At 36.2% G+C, this 21,291-nt stretch overlaps 1 protein-coding gene across 1 annotated transcript in view; it reads right to left on the bottom strand.

Moving 5' to 3' along the window:
• Positions 1 to 308: 308 nt before the first annotated feature.
• KLF8 (KLF transcription factor 8) overlaps positions 309 to 21,291 on the bottom strand; it is a 145,818-nt gene continuing 124,835 nt past the window's right edge. Inside the window, exon 6 of the mRNA XM_058712433.1 lies at positions 309 to 4,376. Within this exon, the coding sequence (XP_058568416.1) occupies positions 4,195 to 4,376 (182 nt within the window). The 3' untranslated portion in view covers positions 309 to 4,194. The remainder of the gene's footprint in view (positions 4,377 to 21,291) is intronic.

Here is a 21,291-nt window from a genome sequence, read left to right as displayed (position 1 = left end):
CCAGTAGCAACAAGCATATCAAATATCCAGGTCTTGGTTTCTAAGATAATTCTCCAGTAAAAGGAACCAGTACACTTTAAATAAATGGTTGATTGTAAGAGAGGGCAAAAAAAATATATTAGACTAGAGCATTTTGTAGTACCAGAAAATAAGAATGTGCTAATAAAAATGTGATGAGGACATGTCAAAAGTACTTGGAAGTCAACCCAAGAGTGCCCAGTGGCCAAAGCGGGAGCAATTTGAGAAACAAAATAAAGTTGTATTGGATTATAACTCAAAGTACAAAATAAATATCCATGAACCCCTACTGATACAAGTAAATGATTTAATAAATAAATAAATGAGAGAGAAAAGACAAATGTCTCATGCAAATAATTAAAATAATTTATCTAGAGACCCTCTAGGATGTGGTGCATAATTTACCACTGCTTAAGTGTGGGCTTCATATAGTGACTTCCTTCCAGAAAGTACAGCGTGGAGACAGGGAGAGGAAGGGTACAGAGGAGAAACCTAACAAACACAATCTCAGCCAGATGATCAAGGTTAACATCCAGAGTATAAGCCATGTTAATATAATGTGATACAAATGGTAGTTCTCCTCTATGATCTTCCTTCTTCAAACCATAACCTCAGTTTCATCATGAAGAAAACATCAATTTGGGACATACTCCTCAAAACTGTCAATGTCATAGGAAGGAAAGTCTGAGAAATTGTCACAACCAAGAGAAGCATAAGGAGGCATAACTATTAAATGTAATGTGGTATCCTGAATAGGATGCTTAAAAAAAGAATATTAGGTAAAAATTGAGGAAATCTGAATAAAGTTTGAACTTTAGTTAATAATAATGTATCATATTACTTCATTAGCTGTAACAAATATACCTTACTAATGAATTAATAAAAGATATTAATAAAAGTGAAAACTGGATACTGTTTATAGGTAAACTCTCTGTACTATCTTCACAATTTTCTGTAAATCTAAAACAGTTCTAAAGTAAAAAGGGGGTCCCTGCATGCCTCAGTTGGTTAAGTGTCTGACTTTGGCTCAGGTTATGATCTCATAGTTTGTGAGTTCGAGCCCCATGTTGGGCTCTGTGTGGACAGCTCAGAGCCTGCAGCCAGCTTAAGATTCTGTGTCTCCTTCTCTATCTGCCCACCCCCAATCGTGTTCTCTCTCAAAAATAAATATTAAAAAATTAAATTTAAAAAAGTTTATTTAAAAGTATCTTACTCTTAAAAAAAAAGATCTTACTCTCAGAAACATTTTGTGTTACCATAATTCAATCCACCTAACCTACCCAACCAGTTCAATTCCTCATAGTTTTCCATGAATTCTCCAATCATAATTATTGACACCTATGTTCAACTGCCAATCATGTACAGATGGAAGAATTCCATGGCAACGAATCCCAGAATATTATCCAACCTTATCAAACAAGGCCATTTTTCATGTCATGGGAAATGTCCACTTAATGGTGCTTTGCTGGCATGAGCACAGTAAATTCAATTAATTCCAAATGTCAGCTAAAATAGTTCCTTTCCATCTCACTGTTTATTTAGCAAAATTATATGTAGTTTTGGTGTAGTACTGTAGTGTACTGTATTTGGATCTCTATGAAACACTCTAAATGCATTTAGACATATTTATTACAATATATGTAAATAACTGGAAGGATTTTTTTAACCATTATTTGGAGGGGACAGGGCAATGAGAATAGGGTTTGAAATGTTTTGTAACAATAAAGCATTAACAAAGTCCCACATTACTTTGAAGGGGAAAAAAAATGAGTAAAGGGTTAGACTTAAGGATGTCAGAGATACCAGTATTTAGAAACTTAATTTGATCATCATAGTACAACAGTATGATTGATAGCCTTTATTTATAAGATTATATGCTCAGTGCAAAAGATCCTGAGGTCCAAGGGGCACAAGTCATTTATGTATGTACTCTAGAAAAGGAGACTCAGGATCAAAGTTTTGGAGAAAATGGCTAGGCTCTTTACTATGAAATGCCACATCAACTACCCAATTAAATGCTTAAACTCATGTGTGATGGTAATTCACCTCTAACCATCTGTCTTATAGCTACATAGAACTTCCCTTTAACAGACTGGCCCTAGATATCTCCTAATGCTTCATCAATTAGTTTACAGTGTGTAACTTGAACACCCAAAGTCAGGGGAAAGCCTGTATCAAAATAACAATAATATTAAAAATTCATATGTCATTTTGAGAAATATACAGTCTGAATTTATGACAGTTTATAGTCTGGAAAGACACTGTAAGTGAAAATGAGGCAAATCAAATCTGAAATATTACAGACAGTGTTTGAATAGAAAAATTGTGTGTCTAATGTTATATACCAATGACCACAAACACATTTTACTTAGTATTTAATCAACTGTAAATAATACTGTGAGTGGTCTAGTTTTCTGAAGCATAGCATATAAAATTGGAGAAATACTGCAACCAGTTATGTAAAATTTTTCTTTAGTTTCGTTTTAGAATGTGATTCCTGGGAGAATGGGTGCACAGATCTATAACACTTCAATAAAAAATCTGGGGAAAAAATCTGGCCCATATTTGTTTCATCTTTAAAATATAAATGATGGATAGTACTAAGTGGTTAATAAGATCCATTCTTGGTACTAGAATTTCTTGATTTAGATGGAATGGATGGTCTTTGGAAGTAGTAACCTAAAGTATTCACACAGGGACTAATTGAATATCTGCCAAGGAAAAGGGGTTCAATACGAAGATAACCTTTAGAAGAGAGGCTGAATTTAAACCTAAGTGATGCAAAGCCCTCCCTGCCCCCAGGTAGAGAAAATATGCCATTTGGAGGTAGATCTGAAGTCCACAGCCTAGAACAGAGGGTTTGATGTCCCGGAGACTATTACTTAAAAGTCCAATTGGGTAATCAGATGCGAATAATATGTAACCTGCCTTAATGGCTAAAGAAATGGCTAGCGGTTTATAGCAGTTGCAGAACATCAAATGGTTTTTTTGTGTCAGTTTTCTCTAAAATCCTTTTAAATTCCATTTGGAATATAAGAATTCATGCTAATAATGCCACAGAATGAACACATTTTTTTCTTCCAACCCCTCACTTCTGTATAAAATGACCCCAGTGTGTGATTTCTCACCATGCAATATGCTCATAACAGTTGCTTTACATAAACAAAAGAATAAACAGCCCCTCAAGACACTGCCTCAACAGGCTGCCATTTGAATGAGGTTTGTGGTTACAGAGCTTCTGAAATCTTATCCAAATGAAAGTCCCCCTCTATTTGTTTTCAGAATCATCCTGGTTTTGTTTGTTCCTGTCGCTGCCCAACATATTTTCCTGGAACACTTTTCTCCCTACTGGCATGTCAGTGTGTGCTTTGAAAGCTTTTTCAAATTTAACCTAACGGAGAAAATAACTGTGCAGACAAATCTTTATCCTGAAGAAGGACGAAGAAAAAGAGGACAAGTAGGAGAAGATCATTTCATTCTTTCTGATAGACTTGTGAAGAAGCATCAGCACTTTCTGAAAACCAAACTGTAATAACATATAGGATTGGATTTACAAAATCTTTCAGTTTGGCAAGGGACTCATTTTATTCACTGAGGATGTGCCCTATATTCAGGACCCAAATCCCTGTAAATCTTAACAATCAACTAAATTATTATGCCTTTTTATGTTTAGGAAATTTACAAAATGTCATTTTAAGACACTACCAACCACTCTTAAATGCTGATTCCAAAAAAAATAAAGAAAGGATAAGAATTCTAGAAAATAAGAGAAAATTGGAATAAAAAGCAGTGCATGTTTGTTCACAGCCTTGAGTTTGATTTCCTGTTTTGTTTTTGTAGAGAAATGTCTTATGTCAAAGCAAGGGTATGGTGGAGGAATGGGGGGCAGCCATGGGTGCCACACTGGAATTCAATCCATGCAAGGCTGAAAAAATTGGAGACTGGACAGTGGATAAGTGAAAGTAGAATATGAGGAGCCCCCATGGGAGACCATCTATTTTTTCCTACAGTCTCATCAACCTGGCTCAGTGAGCTGTGCCTACCCCATCCCTGAGGCAAGCTGAAGTCAAAGAGGAAAAGATGGTTATGATCTCGGTGTGCATGCATACACACACACACACACACACACACACACACACAAGACCAGCACAACTCTTCTGGTGCAGTCTATGCTGCTCACATTGTGTCATGGCGCCTGCGGTGCAGGGATAGGTGGTCAGAGCGAGAAAAGCTACGGTTGCAGTCTGTGCACTGGAAGGGCTTGATGCCTGTGTGCTTGCGAAAATGGCGGGTGAGCTCATCTGAACGAGCAAATTTCCAGGAGCAGCCATCCCAGGTGCATTTATAAGGCTTCTCTCCTAAAAGGGGGATATGACAAAACAAAGGGAGTCAGAGAAGAGATATTTGGATACAGGAAAGAGAACAGAGTACTTAATCTTTTATCAAGGCTTTGGTCAAAAGTTGTGACAATCACTTTGAAGAAATTTTCTCTATCCTTACAGATGTACTAAAGAAGAGCCAAAAATGGTAGAGTAGAAACCACACAGGTTCTGCCTGAAACAGGCCTTTGCTTGAATTCTGGCTCTACTATGTATTAGATGTAGACTTTAAATAAGTCACTTCTCCCTGGTTAAATCTCTGTTACTTGAGCTTTAAAGGGGGATAAAAATACCTCACGGGATGTTTGAGACATCTTTTTTTTTTTTTTTTAATCACAGTGAACAATAAAAAGTGGATGCAAACCCAGGTCTCTGACGCTTTCTACCATACCACATTATAGTAACTATATCCTCTCTTCTAATATATCCTAATAAATACTCATAAATAAAGCCATATACACAGACAGAATGTGATTCACTAGAATAGGCCCTCAGCTAAGACTACAGGCCTTCTGTGTAAGGTCAGAAGGGCATGGAATGGCGTTGGAAGAAGCTCACCAAACTTTTTGAAATAGCTCCATGCTTAGTATCCTTATGTTGCATCTGGATTGTATATGGGATATGTATGCTCCATATAGAAAGCTAAATGAAAGGGGCAACAAGGTGGCTCAGTAGGTGAAGTATCCGATTCTTGGTTTTGGCTCAGATCATCATCTCACAGTTTGTGAGTTTGACCTCAGGTTCATGAGTTCAGCACAGATTCTGTGCTGACAGCACAGAGACTGCTTGGAATTCTCTCTCTACCTTTCTTTTTTCCCCTCCCCTACTCTCTCTGTCTCTCTCCAAATAAATAAATAAACTTAAATATTTTAAAAAGTAGTATAAAAAACATTACCGTATGACCCCCATTATGGTGTATGGATCACACACCACATATGTATATACTCAGAATAAAGGCAGTACCAATGCACTTAAGTGTAAATTATGAGAAATGATTAACAGTGAGTGAGTGAGTGAGTGAGAAATGATTAACAGTGAGAAAATAAGGATGATAATAGTAGAAAAGTGACTTTTCCTTTTTTCCCCATATTTCTGTATTGTTTGAATGTTTTTAAAATCATGATGTATCTTATAATAAAAATTATTTATATAGGCACAGGGAGATTGGTGGTTGGAAGATGGTGATAGAGTAGGAGGACCCTAGGCCCACCTTGTCCCATGAATGCAACTGGATAACTACCAAATCATCCTAAATACCTGAGAAATTGGCCTGAAGACTGGCAGAACAAAATCACATCTAAAGATAGAGAAGAGGCCACATTGAAGAAGGTAGGAAGTGAAAAGAGAGTTTGGGAGAGAAACATTGTGGCCGCTGTGGTGGAGAGGGAGCCACAGTTATGGAGAAGGGCAAGAGTCAGACTAACAGAAAGTGGAGCACACAGGGGGAAAAAATCCCCATATCAATTGCTTAGAAAGAAAGAGGGACTGAATTTCATGAGTTCTCACAATGAGCAGGGCTTAAAGCCTAGAGTTTTAAAGGTCAGTGGGCTTGGATGGGTTAGAGCCTGGAGGGCATAGTGGCTTCTGGAGAGAAGGCAGGCAAATAAACACACACACACACACACACACACACACACACAACAATGGACATACAGCATGGAAACTTCTAACAGAGGAGTGTCAGGGGCACAGAGTGGGGAGGTTATTTACTCATCTCAGAGCATATCCAAGACAGGCAGTGTTTATGAAGAACCCTTCTAGGAACAGAGGAACTGGCTGGTGCAATTTCCCTCCCTTGTCCTTTAGCATAAGCACAGGGCAACCTGTGGAAACCAGCACATTGTCTGTACTCTCTACCTCACCTGCTTGTACCAAGTCCCCCCACCCCATGCTCTGGTGGAACCACTACTCCAAGTCTAGCTTGCCTCAGTCCCAGAACAGTGGCTGCCCTCCCCCAAAAGACTGCCTCAAAACTCTTCTCAAATTGTGTCTCCCAACTTGGGAGTTTTGTAGAGACTCAGTTTCAGCAGCAGTGGCAAAAGGTCTCATTTCACAAACAGACCAAAGCACAATTAGTTAAAAAGCACCACATTTAGGTCATGGACCAAACACTTCCCATAACACCACAGTAGACAAGATAGCCTCTACAGATGACTGGCCTGAGGGATAAAGTCTTCAGGACAAAACAGCAGAACACAAACAGCACACAATGGAGACACTTTGGGAAGTGTGAGCACCTGGGGAACCGGAGACACCACAGAACAGGGCATTACAGGACTTCTTCATAAAGCCATTACCCTCAAGAACAGGTGACATAACTTTCTTAACACACGGAAACAGACACTTAGACAAAATGAGAAGAAAGATAAATTTATTCCAAATGAAAGAAAAGGATGAGGACACAGCCAGAGACCTAAGCAAAACCAATATAAGTAACATGCCTGAAAGATCATCTAAAGTAATGATCATAAGGATACCCACTGGGTTTGAGAAAAGAGTGGAAGACATGAGTGAGACCCTTAACATTGAAATGAGGAATACCATAACAGAGATAAAGGGGTCAATACACAAAATGACAAACACACTTGATTGAATTAACAGCAAGCTGGAAAAAGGAAAGGAACATATTAGTGAACTAGAATATACAGTACCATTACTCTAATCAAGATGAACAGAAGAAAGAAAAAAGAATTATGCAAAATGAGAGTTAGGGAAATCAGTAACTACATCAGACATAATAACATTCATATAATAGGAGTCCCAAAAAAATAAGAGAGAGAGAAAATGGACAGAAAATTTATTTGAGGAAATAATATCTGAAAATTTCACTAATCTGGGGAAGGAAACAGGTATCCAGATCAGGGAAGCACAGAGAACTGCCATCAAAATCAACAAAGGCAGACCCAAACCAAGACATGTGGTAATTAAGTTGGCAAAAATAAGTTATAAAGAAACATTTTTAAGGCAGCAAGACAAAAGAAGACAATAAGTGACAAGGGGAACCTATAAGGCAGAAGATTTTTTAACAGAAACTTTGCAAGTCAGAAGGGAGTGGCATGATATATTCAAACTGCTGAATGGAAAAAATACGCAGCCAAGAACACTCTATCCAGCAAAGCTATCATTCAGAATAGGAGAGATAAAGAGTTTTTCAGGCAAACAAATACTAAAGAAGTTCCTGAGCACTAAACCAGCCCTGCAATAAATATTAAAGGGGATTCTTTGAGTGGAAAAAAAAGATCAAAAGTGACAGTCTGATGGTAGGAAACACAAAAACAACAAAAATGAATATTTTTGTAAACAATGGGTCAACAAACTCACAAAATAAAAGGATGTAAAATATAAAAACATTTACCCAAAACATGGGGAGGAGAGGAATGAAAAATGGGTTCAAATTTAAATGACAATCAACTTAATATAGACCACTATATGCAGAAGAGGCTATACACAAACCTAATGGTAACTATATATCAAAAACCACTAATAAGTTGGGGAAAAGATGACGATGGAGTAGGAGGACCCTAAACTCACCTTGTCCCATGAACACAACCAGAGGAGCTCACAAGGGAATGCACAAGAATGAGTCCTTCCCAAAACCACTGTCTTGGTAAAGCGGGGGGGGAGGGGGGGCTGAAATTCCTGAGTTCTTGCAATCAATGGAGTTTAAAACTTGTAGTTTTAAAGGATAGCAAGCTTGGATGGGATAGAGCCCAGAAGGCACTTCACAGCTCCAAGAGAGTAAGCAGGCAAATAATAACCCAGTGGGAGACAGTATGGAAACAACAATCTGAAGAGTGTCTCAGGCACACGAAGTGAAGAAAATTCACTCTTCTGAGTGTGTCCCTGAGTGGCACTTTTCCCAGAGACATCCTTCTGGGAAAAAGGGAGCTGGTTGGTGCCAGTTCCCTCCTATTCCCCCTCAGCATAAACAGAGCCACCTGCTGGAAACAGTTCAGTGCTGACACTGGCTGCCTAATTTGCATACACCAGGCCCCACACCCCTGCACTCCAGTGGGACAGCCCTTCTCAGTCATGCTTACCTGAACCCAGTGCAGCAGACTTCTCCCTAAGACCAGCACAAACATCTGCCCACAATACATTTCCGACCAGAGAGGTCTGCATGGCCCCATTTCTGAGGAGATGGTGACAGGTCTCATTTCATAAGCACACCATAGCATAACAAGTTAAAACTCACCACATTCAGGCCAAGGACCAAACACTTCCCACAGTAGGCCAGAAAAGTCTGTGAAGACAACTGGCCTGAAGGATAAATCAGCCAAAACACAATAGCAGAGTGCATGCAGCAAACACCAGAGACACTCCTTGAAGTACCAGTCCCTGAGCATTACATGACCTCTTCCTAAGACCATTATTTTCAGAAACAGGAGATATAAGTGACTTTTCTAATACAAAGAATAAGGCAGAGACTTAAACAAAATGCAAAGATGGAGGAATTTATCCCAAATGAAGGAACAAGAAGAGGCCATGGGTAAAGATATAAGGGAAACAGATATAAGTAACATGCCCGATGGAGAATTAACAGCACCAATCATAAGGATACACATTGAGCTTGCGAAAAGTATACAAGACATCAGTGAGACCATTACTATAAAGATAAAAGACTTAAAAAAGAATCAATCACAGATGAAAAGTGCAATAAACAGGATTAGAAATACCCATGATGCAAGGGAGAACAGGTTGGAAGAAGCAGAGGAGTGAATTAGAGACCTAGAAGACAAAGTAATGGAAAGCAATTAAGCTGACCAAAAGAGAGAAGGAAGAATTATGAAACATGGGAAAAGATTTAGGGAATTCAGAGGCTCCATCGCACATAATAACATCCCTATTATAAAAGTCCAAGATGAAGCACAGAAAAAAAAGGGGGGGCACAAAATTTATTTGAAGGAATTAATACCTGAAAACTTCCCTACTCTGGGGAAGGAAACAGACAACCAGATACAGGAGGCAGATAACTCCCATCAAAATCAACAAAAGTAGGTCATTAACAAGACATTTTGTAATTAAATTTACAAAATGTGATAAAGAAAAATCTTAAAAGTAGGAAGACAAAATAATTCCTTAACATAAAAGAAAGACACATAAGGCTATCGCTATCTGGAGATTTCTCAACAAAAATAGGAGCAAAGTAGAAGTGAATGGCATGGTATACTCAAAGTGCTGAATGGGAAAAAAATCTGGAGCCGAATGCCTGATTTAGCAAGGTTATCATTCAGAATAGGAGGAGAGATAAATAGTTTCCCCAAAAAATAAAAACTAAAGGAGTTCATGACCACAAAACCATCCATGCAGGAAATATTAAAGGGAACTCTTTGAGTGAAAAGGAGAGACCAAAAGTGACAAAGACCAGAAAGGATTAGAAAAAGAAAATCTTCAGAAACAATATCAAAAGATGTAACAAAATAGTACTAAATCCATATCTATCAGTAATTGATTTGAATGTAAATGAAATAAATGCTCAATCAAAAGACATAGGATGTCAGAATAAATGTTAAAAAGACCCATCTCTATGCTTCCTACAAGAGATTCATTGTAGACCTTAAGACACCTAAAGATTGAAAGTGAGGGGAAGGAGAGGCATTTTTCATACAAATGGGTGTCAAAAGAAAGAGTAGTAATACTTACATCAGACAAACTAGAATTTAAAATAAATATTAACACGAGACAAATAATGGCACTATATAATCATAAAGAGGAAATCAAGCAAGAAGATATACAATTGGAAATATTTATGCACTTGATATGGGATCACCCAAATATATAAAACAATTAATGATAAACATAAAGGAACTTATTGACAATAATATAATAATTTTTAACACCCCACTTACATCAATGGACAGATCAAATAAACAGAAAATCGACAAAGAATCAATGGTTTTGAATGACACACTGGACCAGATGGACTTAACAGATATATTCAGAACATTCCTTCTTAAAACAGTAGAATACACAATCTTTTCAAGTGCACAGGGAACATTATGCAGAACAGATTATACATTAGGTCACACAATAGGCCTCAACAAATACAGAAAGATTGAAATAATACCATGGACCATTTTTTTTTACTACAACTCTTATGAAACTAGAAGTAAATTACAACAAAATCTGGAAAGATAAAAAATACAAAAGGTTACACAACATACTACTAAACAATGAATGGGTCAGCCAGAAAATAAAAGAAGAATAAAAAAAAAAACACAGGGAAACACATGAAAATGACAACACAATGCTCCAAATACTGAGATGCAGCAAAAGTGGTCCTAAGAGGGAAATATATAGCAATACAGGGTTACTCCAAGAAGAAAAATCTCAAGTAAACAATCTAAACTTATACCTAAAAAAAAGTTAGAAAAAGAACAAAGCCCAAAGCCAGTAGAAGGAATGAAATAATAAAAATTAGAGCAGAAATAAACCTTATAGAAAAAAAGAGATAAATAAAATGAGGAAGTGGTTCTTTGAAAAAATTAATAAAATTGACAAACTCCTAGACAGAGTTATCAAGAAGAAAATGGAAAGGACACATATAAATAAAATCACAAATGAGAGAAGAGAAATAATAACCAACGCCACAGAAATACAAACCATTATAAGACAATATTATGAAAAACTACATGCCAACAAATTGGACAACTTGGAAGGGATGAATAAACTTCTAGAAACATATAAACTACCAAAACTAAAACAGGAAGAAATATAACACTTGAGCACCCCAATAACCAGCAATAAATATATAACAACATATACATTTGTTGTGAAATAAGCCAGAGAAAGACACATACTATATGATTTCATTCATATGTGGAATTTAAGAAAGGGCAAAAGGAGAAAGAGAGAGGCAAGCCAAGAAACAAACTCTTAACTACAGAGAACAAACTGATGGTTACCAGAGGGGAGGTGGGTTTGTGTGAGTAGAAGGTGTAATGGGAATTATGGAGTGCACCTGTTGTGATTAGGCTTGTGTGTTGTATATTGCTGTTGAATCACTATTTTGTACACTTGAAACCAATATAACATGGAATATTAACTATACTGCAATTTAAAATAAAATAAAATATATATTTTAAAAAGTATGGTGATTGCTAGTGGCTGGTGGGGTGTATGGTGAGATGTTGATAAGTGGTACAAAGTGTTAGTTTTGCAGGATACATAAGTCCTGGAGATCTAATGGAAAACCATTTGACTATAGTTAACAATTTGTACTGTATACTTGAAGTTTGCTAAGAGTGTAGAACTTAGGTGTTTCCATCACCAAGAAAGTAACTGTGAGGTAAGGAATATGTTAATTAACGTGATTGTGGTGTGTATTTCACAATGTATACATAGATCATATCACAAAATTGCATATATTAAATATATACAATTTTATGTTTTTCAAGTTTTTATTTACATTCAAGTTACTTGACACACAGTCGTAATGTTAGTTCCAGGTATACAATACAGTGATTCAGCACTTCCATACAACTATTGCTCATCACAAGTGCACTCCTTAATTCCCATCACCTATTTAACATCCCCTCACCCACCTCCCTTCTCATAACAATCACTTTGTTCTATACAGTTAAGAGTATGTTTCTTCATTTTTTCCCTATGCTGGATTGTTTTGTTTTTTAAATTCCACATATGAGTGAAATCCTATGGTATTTGCCTTTCTCTGACTGACTTACTTTGCTTAGCATAATACTTTCTAGCTCCATCCACATCATTACAAATGGCAAGATTTCATTCTAAGACTCAGTAATATTACATTGTATATGAGTGTGAATACACACACACACACACACACACACACTACATATTATTTATCCATTCAGTAGTCAGTGGACACTTGGGTTGTTTCCATAATGTGGCTCTTGTAGATAATGCTGCTATAAGATCAGGGTGCATGCATTAATTTCAGTTAGTATTTTTGTATTCATTGTGTAGATACCTAGTAGTGCAATTGCTGGGCCATAGGGTAATTCTATTTTTAATTTTTGAAGAATCTCCATACTGTGTTCCAAAGTGGCTGCACCAGTGTGCATTCCCACCAACAGTACACAAGTGTTCCTTTTTCTCCACATCCTCACCAACACATGTTGTTTCTTGTATTGTTGATTTAAGCCATTCTGATTGGTGTAAGGTGATATGTCTCATCATGGTTTTGATTTGTATTCCCCTGATTATAAGTGATGTTGAGTATCTTTTCGTGTGTCTGGTGGCCATCTGTATGTATTCTTTGGAAAAAAATATTTATTCATGTCCATTTTTTAATTGGATTATTCCTTGCTTAGGTGATTAATTGTATAAGTTCTTTATGAATGTTGGATACTAACCCTTTATCAGATATGTCATTTGCAAATATCTTCTCCCATTCTATAGGTTACCTTCTTTTTTTATTGATTTTTTACTTAGTTGTGCAGAAGCTTTTTATTTTGATATAGTCCTAACAGTGTATTTTTTGCTTTTGTTTCCTTGTGTTAGGAGAGATATCTAGAAATAAATTTCATTGGCCAATATCAAAGAAGTCACTGCCTGTGTTCTTCTCTAGGATTTTTATGGTTTCAGTTCTCACATTTAGGCCTTTAATCCATTTTGAATTTATTGTTTGTATGGTGTAAGAAAGTGGTCCACTTTTATTATTCTGCATGTTGCTGTCCAGTTTTCCCAACACCATTTGTTGAAGACACATTCTTGATCCCATTTAATATTCTTTCCTACTTCTTTGAGGATCAGTTGGCCATAGAGTTGTGCGTTCATTTCTGGGTCTTTTGTTCTGTTACATCTAAGTGTCCATTTTTGTGCCAGTACCATACTTTTTTGATTACTAAAGCTTTTTAATATAACTTGAAGTTCAGAATTGTGATGCATCCAACTTTTCTTTTTCAAGGGTGCTTTGGCTATTTGGGGTCTTGTGTGGTTCCATACAAATTTTAGGAATCTTTGTTCTAACTCTGAAAAAATGCTGTTTTAATTTTGACATAAATTTTATGAAATGTGTAGATTTCTTTGTGTAGTGTAATTTTTAACAATATTTGTTCTTTCAATCTATGAGCATGGAATTTCTTTTCATTTATTTGTGTCATTTTCTATTTCTTTCATGAGTATTTATACTTTTCTGAATATGGTTCTTTAATCTCTTTGGTTACATTTATTCCTATGTTTCTTATTGATTTTGGTACAGTTGTAAATGTACCATTTTGTTAATTTCTCTTTCTGTTGATTCATTATTGTTGGATAAAAATGCAACAGATTTGTGTATATTGATTTTGGATCCTACAACTTTGCACAATTCATTTATCAGTTCTAGCAATTTTTGGTGGAGACTTTCAGGTTTTCTATATAGACTACCATATCATCTGCAAAGAGTGTAAGTTTTACTTCCTCCGTGGTGATTTCAATGCATTTTATTTCTTTTTATTGCCTGATTCCTGTGGCTAGGACTTCCAGTATTATGTTAAATAACAGTGGTGTTAGTTGACAGCAGTGTCTTTTTCCTGATTGTAGAGGAAAAGCTCTGATTTTTCCATATTGAGGATAATATTAGTTGTGGGTCTTTCATAGATGCCCTTCATTATGTTGAGATATGCTCTCTCTTATCCTACCTTGCTGACAGTTTTTATCATGAATGGATGTTGTAGTTTGTCAAATGTTTTTTTCTGCATCTATTGAAATGGTGGTATGATTCTTATAATTTGTTTTATTAATGTGGTGTATCACATTGGTTGATTTGCAAATATCAAGCCAGCATTGTAACCCAGGAATAAATCCCACGTGATTGTGGTGAATAATTTTTAATGTATTGTTGGATTTGGCTTGCTAGTATTTTACTAAGAATTTTTGCATCTGTGTTCATTAAGGGTATTCTCCTATAGTTCCCTTTTTATATTTGGTGTCTTTTTCTGGTTTGGGTAACAGGGTAATGCTTTCCTCATAAAATGAATTTGGAAGTTTTCTATCCTTTTCTATTAATTTTGGAATAGTTTATGGAAAATAGGTATTAGCTCTTCTTAAATGTTTGGTATAATTTTCCTGTGTAGCCACCTGGTCCTGGAGTTTTGTTTGTTGGCAGTCTTTGATTACTGATTCAACTATTTTTCTGGTTATTTGTCTGTTCAAGTTGTCTATTTCTTACTGTTTCAGTTTTGGCAGTTTATATGTTTTTAGGAAATCATCCATTTCTTCCAGGTTGTCCAGTTTTTTTTAGCATGTCATTTTTCATAAAATTATTTTATAATGGTTTGTATTTCTGTAGTGTTGGTTGTTATTTCTTCTCTCTCATTTGTGATTTTATTTAATTGGGTCCTTTCTCTTTTTAATGAGTCTGGCTAGAGGCTTATCTTTTTCATTAACTTGTAAAAGAACCAAGTCTTTATTTCATTGATGTTTTCTATTGTTTTTCTTTATTTTTAGCTTCTATATCATTTATTTCTTCTCTAATCTTACTATTTCCTTCCTTATGGTAGCTTAGGCTTTGTTTTTGTTTGTTTTGTTTTTGTTTTGTTGTTGTTGTTCTTTTAGTAGCTCCTTTAGGTGTAAGGTTGGATTGTTTGAAATTTTTCTTGCTTCTGATATAGGCCAGTATTGCTATATACTTTCCTTTTAACACTGCTTTTGCTGCACCTTAAGGCTTTGGGACCATTGTGTTTTCACTTTCATTTGTTTCTATGTACTTTTAAGTTTATTCTTTCATTGTCTGGTTGGCCCACTTATTGCTAAGTAGCATGTTGTTTCACCTCCATGTGTTTGTGTTCTCTCTATAGTTTTTTTTTTATGGTTGATTTCTAGTTTCATACCATTGTCATCAGAAAAGTTGTATGGTATGGTTTACATTTTTTTTATTTGTTGAGGTCTGTTTGGTGTTCTAATATTGATCTATTCTGGAGAATGTTCCAAATGCACTTGAAAAGAATGTGTATTCTGTTGTTCTAGGCTGGAATGTTCTGAATATATCTGGTAGTCCATCTGGTACAGTTTGTCATTAAAAGCCATTGTTAGTTGATTTTCTGTTTAGTTCTTCTGTCCATTTATGTAAGTGGGGAGTTAAAGTTCCCTGCTATTCCCATAATTTGGCTATTGTTGAAAGTGCTGCCATAACATTAGGGTACAAGTGCCCCTATGCATCAGCACTCCTGTATCCCTTGTGTAAATTTCTAGCAGTGCTATTGCTGGGTCATAGGGTAGGTCTATTTTTAATTTTGTGAGGAACCTCCACACTGTTTTCCAGAGCAGTTGCACCAGTTTACATTCCCACCAACAGTGCAAGAGGGTTCCCATTTCTCCATATCCTCACCAGCATCTATTGTCTCCTGATTTGTTCATTTTAGCCTCTCTGACTGGTGTGAGGTGATGTCTCAGTGTGGTTTTGATTTGTATTTCCCTGATGAGTCTAAATGTCCATCAATTGATGAATGGATAAAGAAGTTGTGGTTTATATATACAATAGAATACTACTTCGCAATGAGAAAGAATGAAATCTGGCCTTTTGTAGCAACGTGGAGATAACTGGAGAGTGTTATGCTAAGTGAAATAAGTCATACAGAGAAAGACAGGTAACGTATGTTTTCACTCTTATGTGAATCCTGAGAAACTTAACAGAAGACCATGGGGGAAGGGAAGGGAAAAAAGTTACAGAGAGGGAAGGAAGCAAACCATAAGAGACTCTTTTTTTTTTAATTTTTTTTTCAACGTTTTTTATTTATTTTTGGGACAGAGAGAGACAGAGCATGAACGGGGGAGGGGCAGAGAGAGAGGGAGACACAGAATCGGAAACAGGCTCCAGGCTCCGAGCTATCAGCCCAGAGCCTGACGCGGGGCTCGAACTCACGGACCGCGAGATCGTGACCTGGCTGAAGTCGGACGCTTAACCGACTGCGCCACCCAGGCGCCCCATAAGAGACTCTTAAAAACTGAGAACAAACTGAGGGTTCATGGGAGGTGGGAGGGAAGGGAAAGTGGGTGATGGGCATTGAGGAGGGCACCTGTTGGGATGAGCACTGGGTGTTGTATGGAAACCAATTTGACAATAAATTTCATATTAAAAACTAAAATAAATAAATAAAGTTCCCTACTGTTATTATATTATTATAAATAAGTTTTTTATATTTGTTATTAATTATTTTATATATCCGGGTGCTCTCATGTTCTGTGCATAAATATTTACAATGATTATATCTTCTTGTTGTATTGTCCTCTTTTTATCTTTATATATTCCCCTTTTTTTTCCTGGTTGCAGTCTTTGTTGTACATGTAGTTAGTCTAATATAAGTATTGATACTTTGGCTTTCTTTTGACACCCATTTGCACAATAAATTTTCTTCATGCCCTCATTTTCAGTCTTAAGGTATCTTTAGCTCTAAAATGAGTCTCTTCTTGGCAACAAATAGGTGGGTCTTGTGTTTTTTTAAATCCATTCTGACACTCTTCCATTTTACTTATTTTTTCATTGTTTCTAGAGATTTTCTCTAATTCTTTCTTTTCTCTGTCACTTTTGGCCTCTCCTTTGAACTCAACAAGTTCCTTTAATATTTCCTGCATGCCTGTTTTAGTTGTCCTGAACTGCTTTAATTTTTGTTTGCCTGGGAAATTCTTTTTAGTGTTTTTATTTAAATTCCAGTTAGTTACCATATTTGTAATATATTTCCAGGTGTATAAAATCGTGATTCAACGCTTACATAGAACACCTGGTGTTCATCATAACAAGTGTACTCCTTAACCCTTATCACCTATTTAAAACATATCCCTCAGATATCACCTCACGCCAGAGTGGCCAAAATGAACAAATCAGGAGACTATAGATGCTGGAGAGGATGTGGAGAAACGGAAACCCTCTTGCACTGTCGGTGGGAATACAAATTGGTGCAGCCGCTCTGGAAAGCAGTGTGGAGGTTCCTCAGAAAATTAAAAATAGACCTACCCTATGACCCAGCAATAGCACTGCTAGGAATTTACCCAAGGGATACAGGAGTACTGATGCATAGGGGCACTTGTACCCCAATGTTTATAGCAGCACTCTCAACAATAGCCAAATTATGGAAAGAGCCTAAATGTCCATCAACTGATGAATGGATAAAGAAATTGTGGTTTATATACACAACGGAGTACTACGTGGCGATGAGAAAGAATGAAATCTGGCCTTTTGTAGCAACGTGGATGGAACTGGAGAGTATGATGCTAAGTGAAATAAGCCATACAGAGAAAGACAGATACCATATGGTTTCACTCTTATGTGGATCCTGAGAAACTTAACAGAAACCCATGGGGGGAGGAGAAGGAAAAAAAAAAGAGGTTAGAGTGGGAGAGAGCCAAAGCATAAGAGACTGTTAAAAACTGAGAACAAACTGAGGGTTGATGGGGGGTGGGAGGGAGGGTAGGGTGGGTGATGGGTATTGAGGAGGGCACCTTTTGGGATGAGCACTGGGTGTTGTATGGAAACCAATTTGACAATAAATTTCATATATTAAAAAAATAAATAGATAAATAAAACATATCCCTACCCACCTCGCTTCTGGTAACCATTAGTTTTTTATCTATGGTTAAGGGTCTGTTTCTGGGTTTGCTTCTCATTCTTTTCCCCCCTTTTCTCATTTGTTTTGTTTCTTAAATTCTAAATCACATGTTATTTTTCTTTCTGTGACTGTCTCATTTCAGTTAGCATACACTTCTCTATCTCCATCCATGTCATTGCTAATGGCAAGATTTCATTCTTTTTTTTTTTTAAATCACTGAGTATTATTCCATTGTGAGTGTGTGTGTGTGTGTGTATACACATATACATTCCATTTTTTTTTCTTCTCAGATATAGGGTTAGGGTTAGGTTTTATGGCCAGGGTTAGGGTTAGGGTTAGGTTTAGGGTCAGGGTAAGTGTATGTTCCTGGTATACTATAGTTTACAAAACTTTAACCCTCTAAAACCAGAGGGTTATATTTAGGGTTAAGTTTAAGGTTAGGGATAGAGGTTAGGATTTAGGTTTAGGTTTAGTTATTAGGAGTTAAGGTTAGTGTTAAGGTTTATAGCTAGGGTTATAGGGTCAGTTATTAGTGGGTTTATATTACTGAAAGAAGATGTTACTTCAATGACAGTTTATACATTGTAATTTTTTTTTCTTTTTTTAATATGAAATTTATTGTCAAATTGGTTTCCATACAACACCCAGTGCTCATCCCAAAAAAGTGCCCTCCTCCATACCCATCGACCACCCTCCCCTCCCTCCCACCCCATCAACCCTCTGTTTTTTCTTAGTTTTTAAGAGTCTCTTATGCTTTGGCTCTCTCCCTCTCTAACCTCTTTTCTTTTTCTTTCCCTCCCCCATGGACTTCTGTTAAGTTTTTCACGACCCACATTAAATGTGAAAACATATGGTATCTTTCTATGTATGACTTATTTTCACTTAGCATAACACTCTCCAGTTTCATCCATGTTGCTACAAAAGGCCATATTTCATTCTTTCTCATTGCCACGTAGTATTCCATTTGTATATATACATTGGAATTTCAATGTGTGAAGCACCAGGCTCTTCCCTTGTACTTCTATTTCATCCATTTATAAACACACATATGTTAATGAAATAAGATGTTATTTGAATGAGGGATTATACACAGTGTAGTTTCAGTGAGATAAGGACAGGGATCTTCCTATATGCTTCTAACATATGTTTACAAACACGTATATCTTAATGAAAGAAGGTGTTACTTGAAATATACATTATATGCCACCTAGTTTCATTCAAGAAAGAATAGGTCTATTCCCACATGCTTCTACACATACATTTATAAACACATCTATATCAATGAAAGAAGTTACTTGAATGATGATTTATATACAAAGTAGTTTCAATGAGTTAAGCATATAACTATTCCCATATGCCTTTACAGGTATGTGTAGAAACTTTTAATGAAATAAGATGATACTTGAAAGACAGATTATACATAGCATGGTTTCAGAGTGTTAAGCATGCAGCTATTCCCATATGCTTCTACACATATATTTACAAACACCTGTATCTTACTCAAAGAAGACATTAGTTGAAGGATGCATTATACACATGATAATTCCAACTAGTTAAGCATACTGATACTATCATATCTTTCTACACATAACTTATATCTTAATGAAAGCAGATATTACTCGACAGAAAGTTTATACACAGTGGGTTTTCCATGTGCTAAGCATGCAGCTATTCCCATAGGCTTCTTTTTTAAATTTAAATTCCAGTTAGTTAACATACAGTATAATATTAGTTTCAGGTGCATAATTCAGTTATTCAACACTTCCAAACAATGCCAAGTGCTCATCACAACAAGTGCACTCCTTAATCCCCATCACCAGTTTAACCCATATTCCCACCCACCTGCCCTCTGGTAAACATCAGTTTGCTCTCTACGGTTAAAAGTTGTTTTCTTGGTTTGCTTTTTCTCTTCTTTTCTCCTATGATTGTTTGTTTTGATTTTTAAATCCCACATATGAGTAAATATATATGTGGAAATATATGAGTGAAATATGTCATATTTCACTTTTCATAATACTCTTTAGCTTCATCCACATTACTGCAAAAGGCAAGATTTCATTCTTTTTGATGGCTGAGTAATATTGGATATTATATTATACATACCACATCTTCTTTATCCATTCATCAGTCAAAGGACATTTGGGCTCTTTCCATAATTTGGCTATTGTTGATAATGCTGCTATAAACATTAGGATGCATGTATCCCTTCAAATAAGTATTTGTGTATTCTTTACATAAATGCTTAGTTGTGCATTGCTGGACCATTGGGTAGTTCTATCTTTAACACTCTGAGGAAGTTCCACACTGTTTTCCAGAGTGGCTGCACCAGTTTGCATTCCCACCAACAGTGCAAGAGGATTTCCCTTTTTCCACATCCTCACCAACACCTATTATTTGCTGTGTTGTTAATTTTAGCCATTATGAAATGTGTGAGGTGATATCTCATTGTAGTTTTGATTTGTATTTCCTTGATGATCAGTGATGTTGAGCATATTTTCATATTTCCACTGGCCATCTTCTGTGTTCTTTGGAAAAATATCTATTCATGTCTTCTGGCTATATTTTATCTGGATTACTTGTGTGTTTTATGTTGACTATTTTAAGTTCTTTATATATTTTGGACAGTAACCCTGTACCAGACATGTTATTTGCAAAAATTTTATCCCATTCCATAGGTGGCCTTTTAGGTTATTTTGCTTGTTTGTTTCCTTTACTGTGAGATGCTTTTCATTTTGATGAAGTGGCACTAATTTATTTTTGTTTTTGTTTCCCTTGCCTCATGAGGCATATCTAGTAAAAAGTTGGTATTGCCGATGTCAAAGATGTTATTACCTGTGTTCTCCTCTAGGATTTTAATGATTTCCTGTCTTACATTTATGTCTTTAATCCATTTTGACTTACTTTTTTGTATGGTGCAAGAAAGTGTTCAAATTTCATTCTTTGCATGGAGCTATTCAGTTTTTATATCAGAAACTTTTACCACTCCTATTATGAATGATAGTATTCCTAGATGGAGTATTCTTGGCTTCAGATTTTTCCCATTTAGTACTTTGTATATACAATTCCATTCCCATCTGGCTTGCCAGGTTTCTGTTGAGAAATCCCTGGCTATTCTTATGGGTTTTCCTTGTAGGTTAAGGACCTCTTTTGTCTTGCTGCTTTTAATATTTTTTCTTTGTCACTATATTTTGCAAATTTAATTACAATATGTCTTGGGGTTAGCCTGTTCTTGTTGATTCTGGTGGGAATTCTCTGTGCCTCCTGGGCCTGGATATCTGTTTCTGTCCCCAGATTAGAGATGTTTTCAGCTATTATTTCTTCAAATAAATTTTCTACTTCCATGTCTCTCTTTGCTTCTTCTGGGACTCCTATAGTACAAATATTATTAC

Source organism: Neofelis nebulosa, chromosome X (genome assembly GCF_028018385.1).
Source record: "Neofelis nebulosa isolate mNeoNeb1 chromosome X, mNeoNeb1.pri, whole genome shotgun sequence".
NCBI lineage: Eukaryota > Metazoa > Chordata > Mammalia > Carnivora > Felidae > Neofelis > Neofelis nebulosa.
This window is presented reverse-complemented; position numbering and strand designations above follow the sequence as displayed.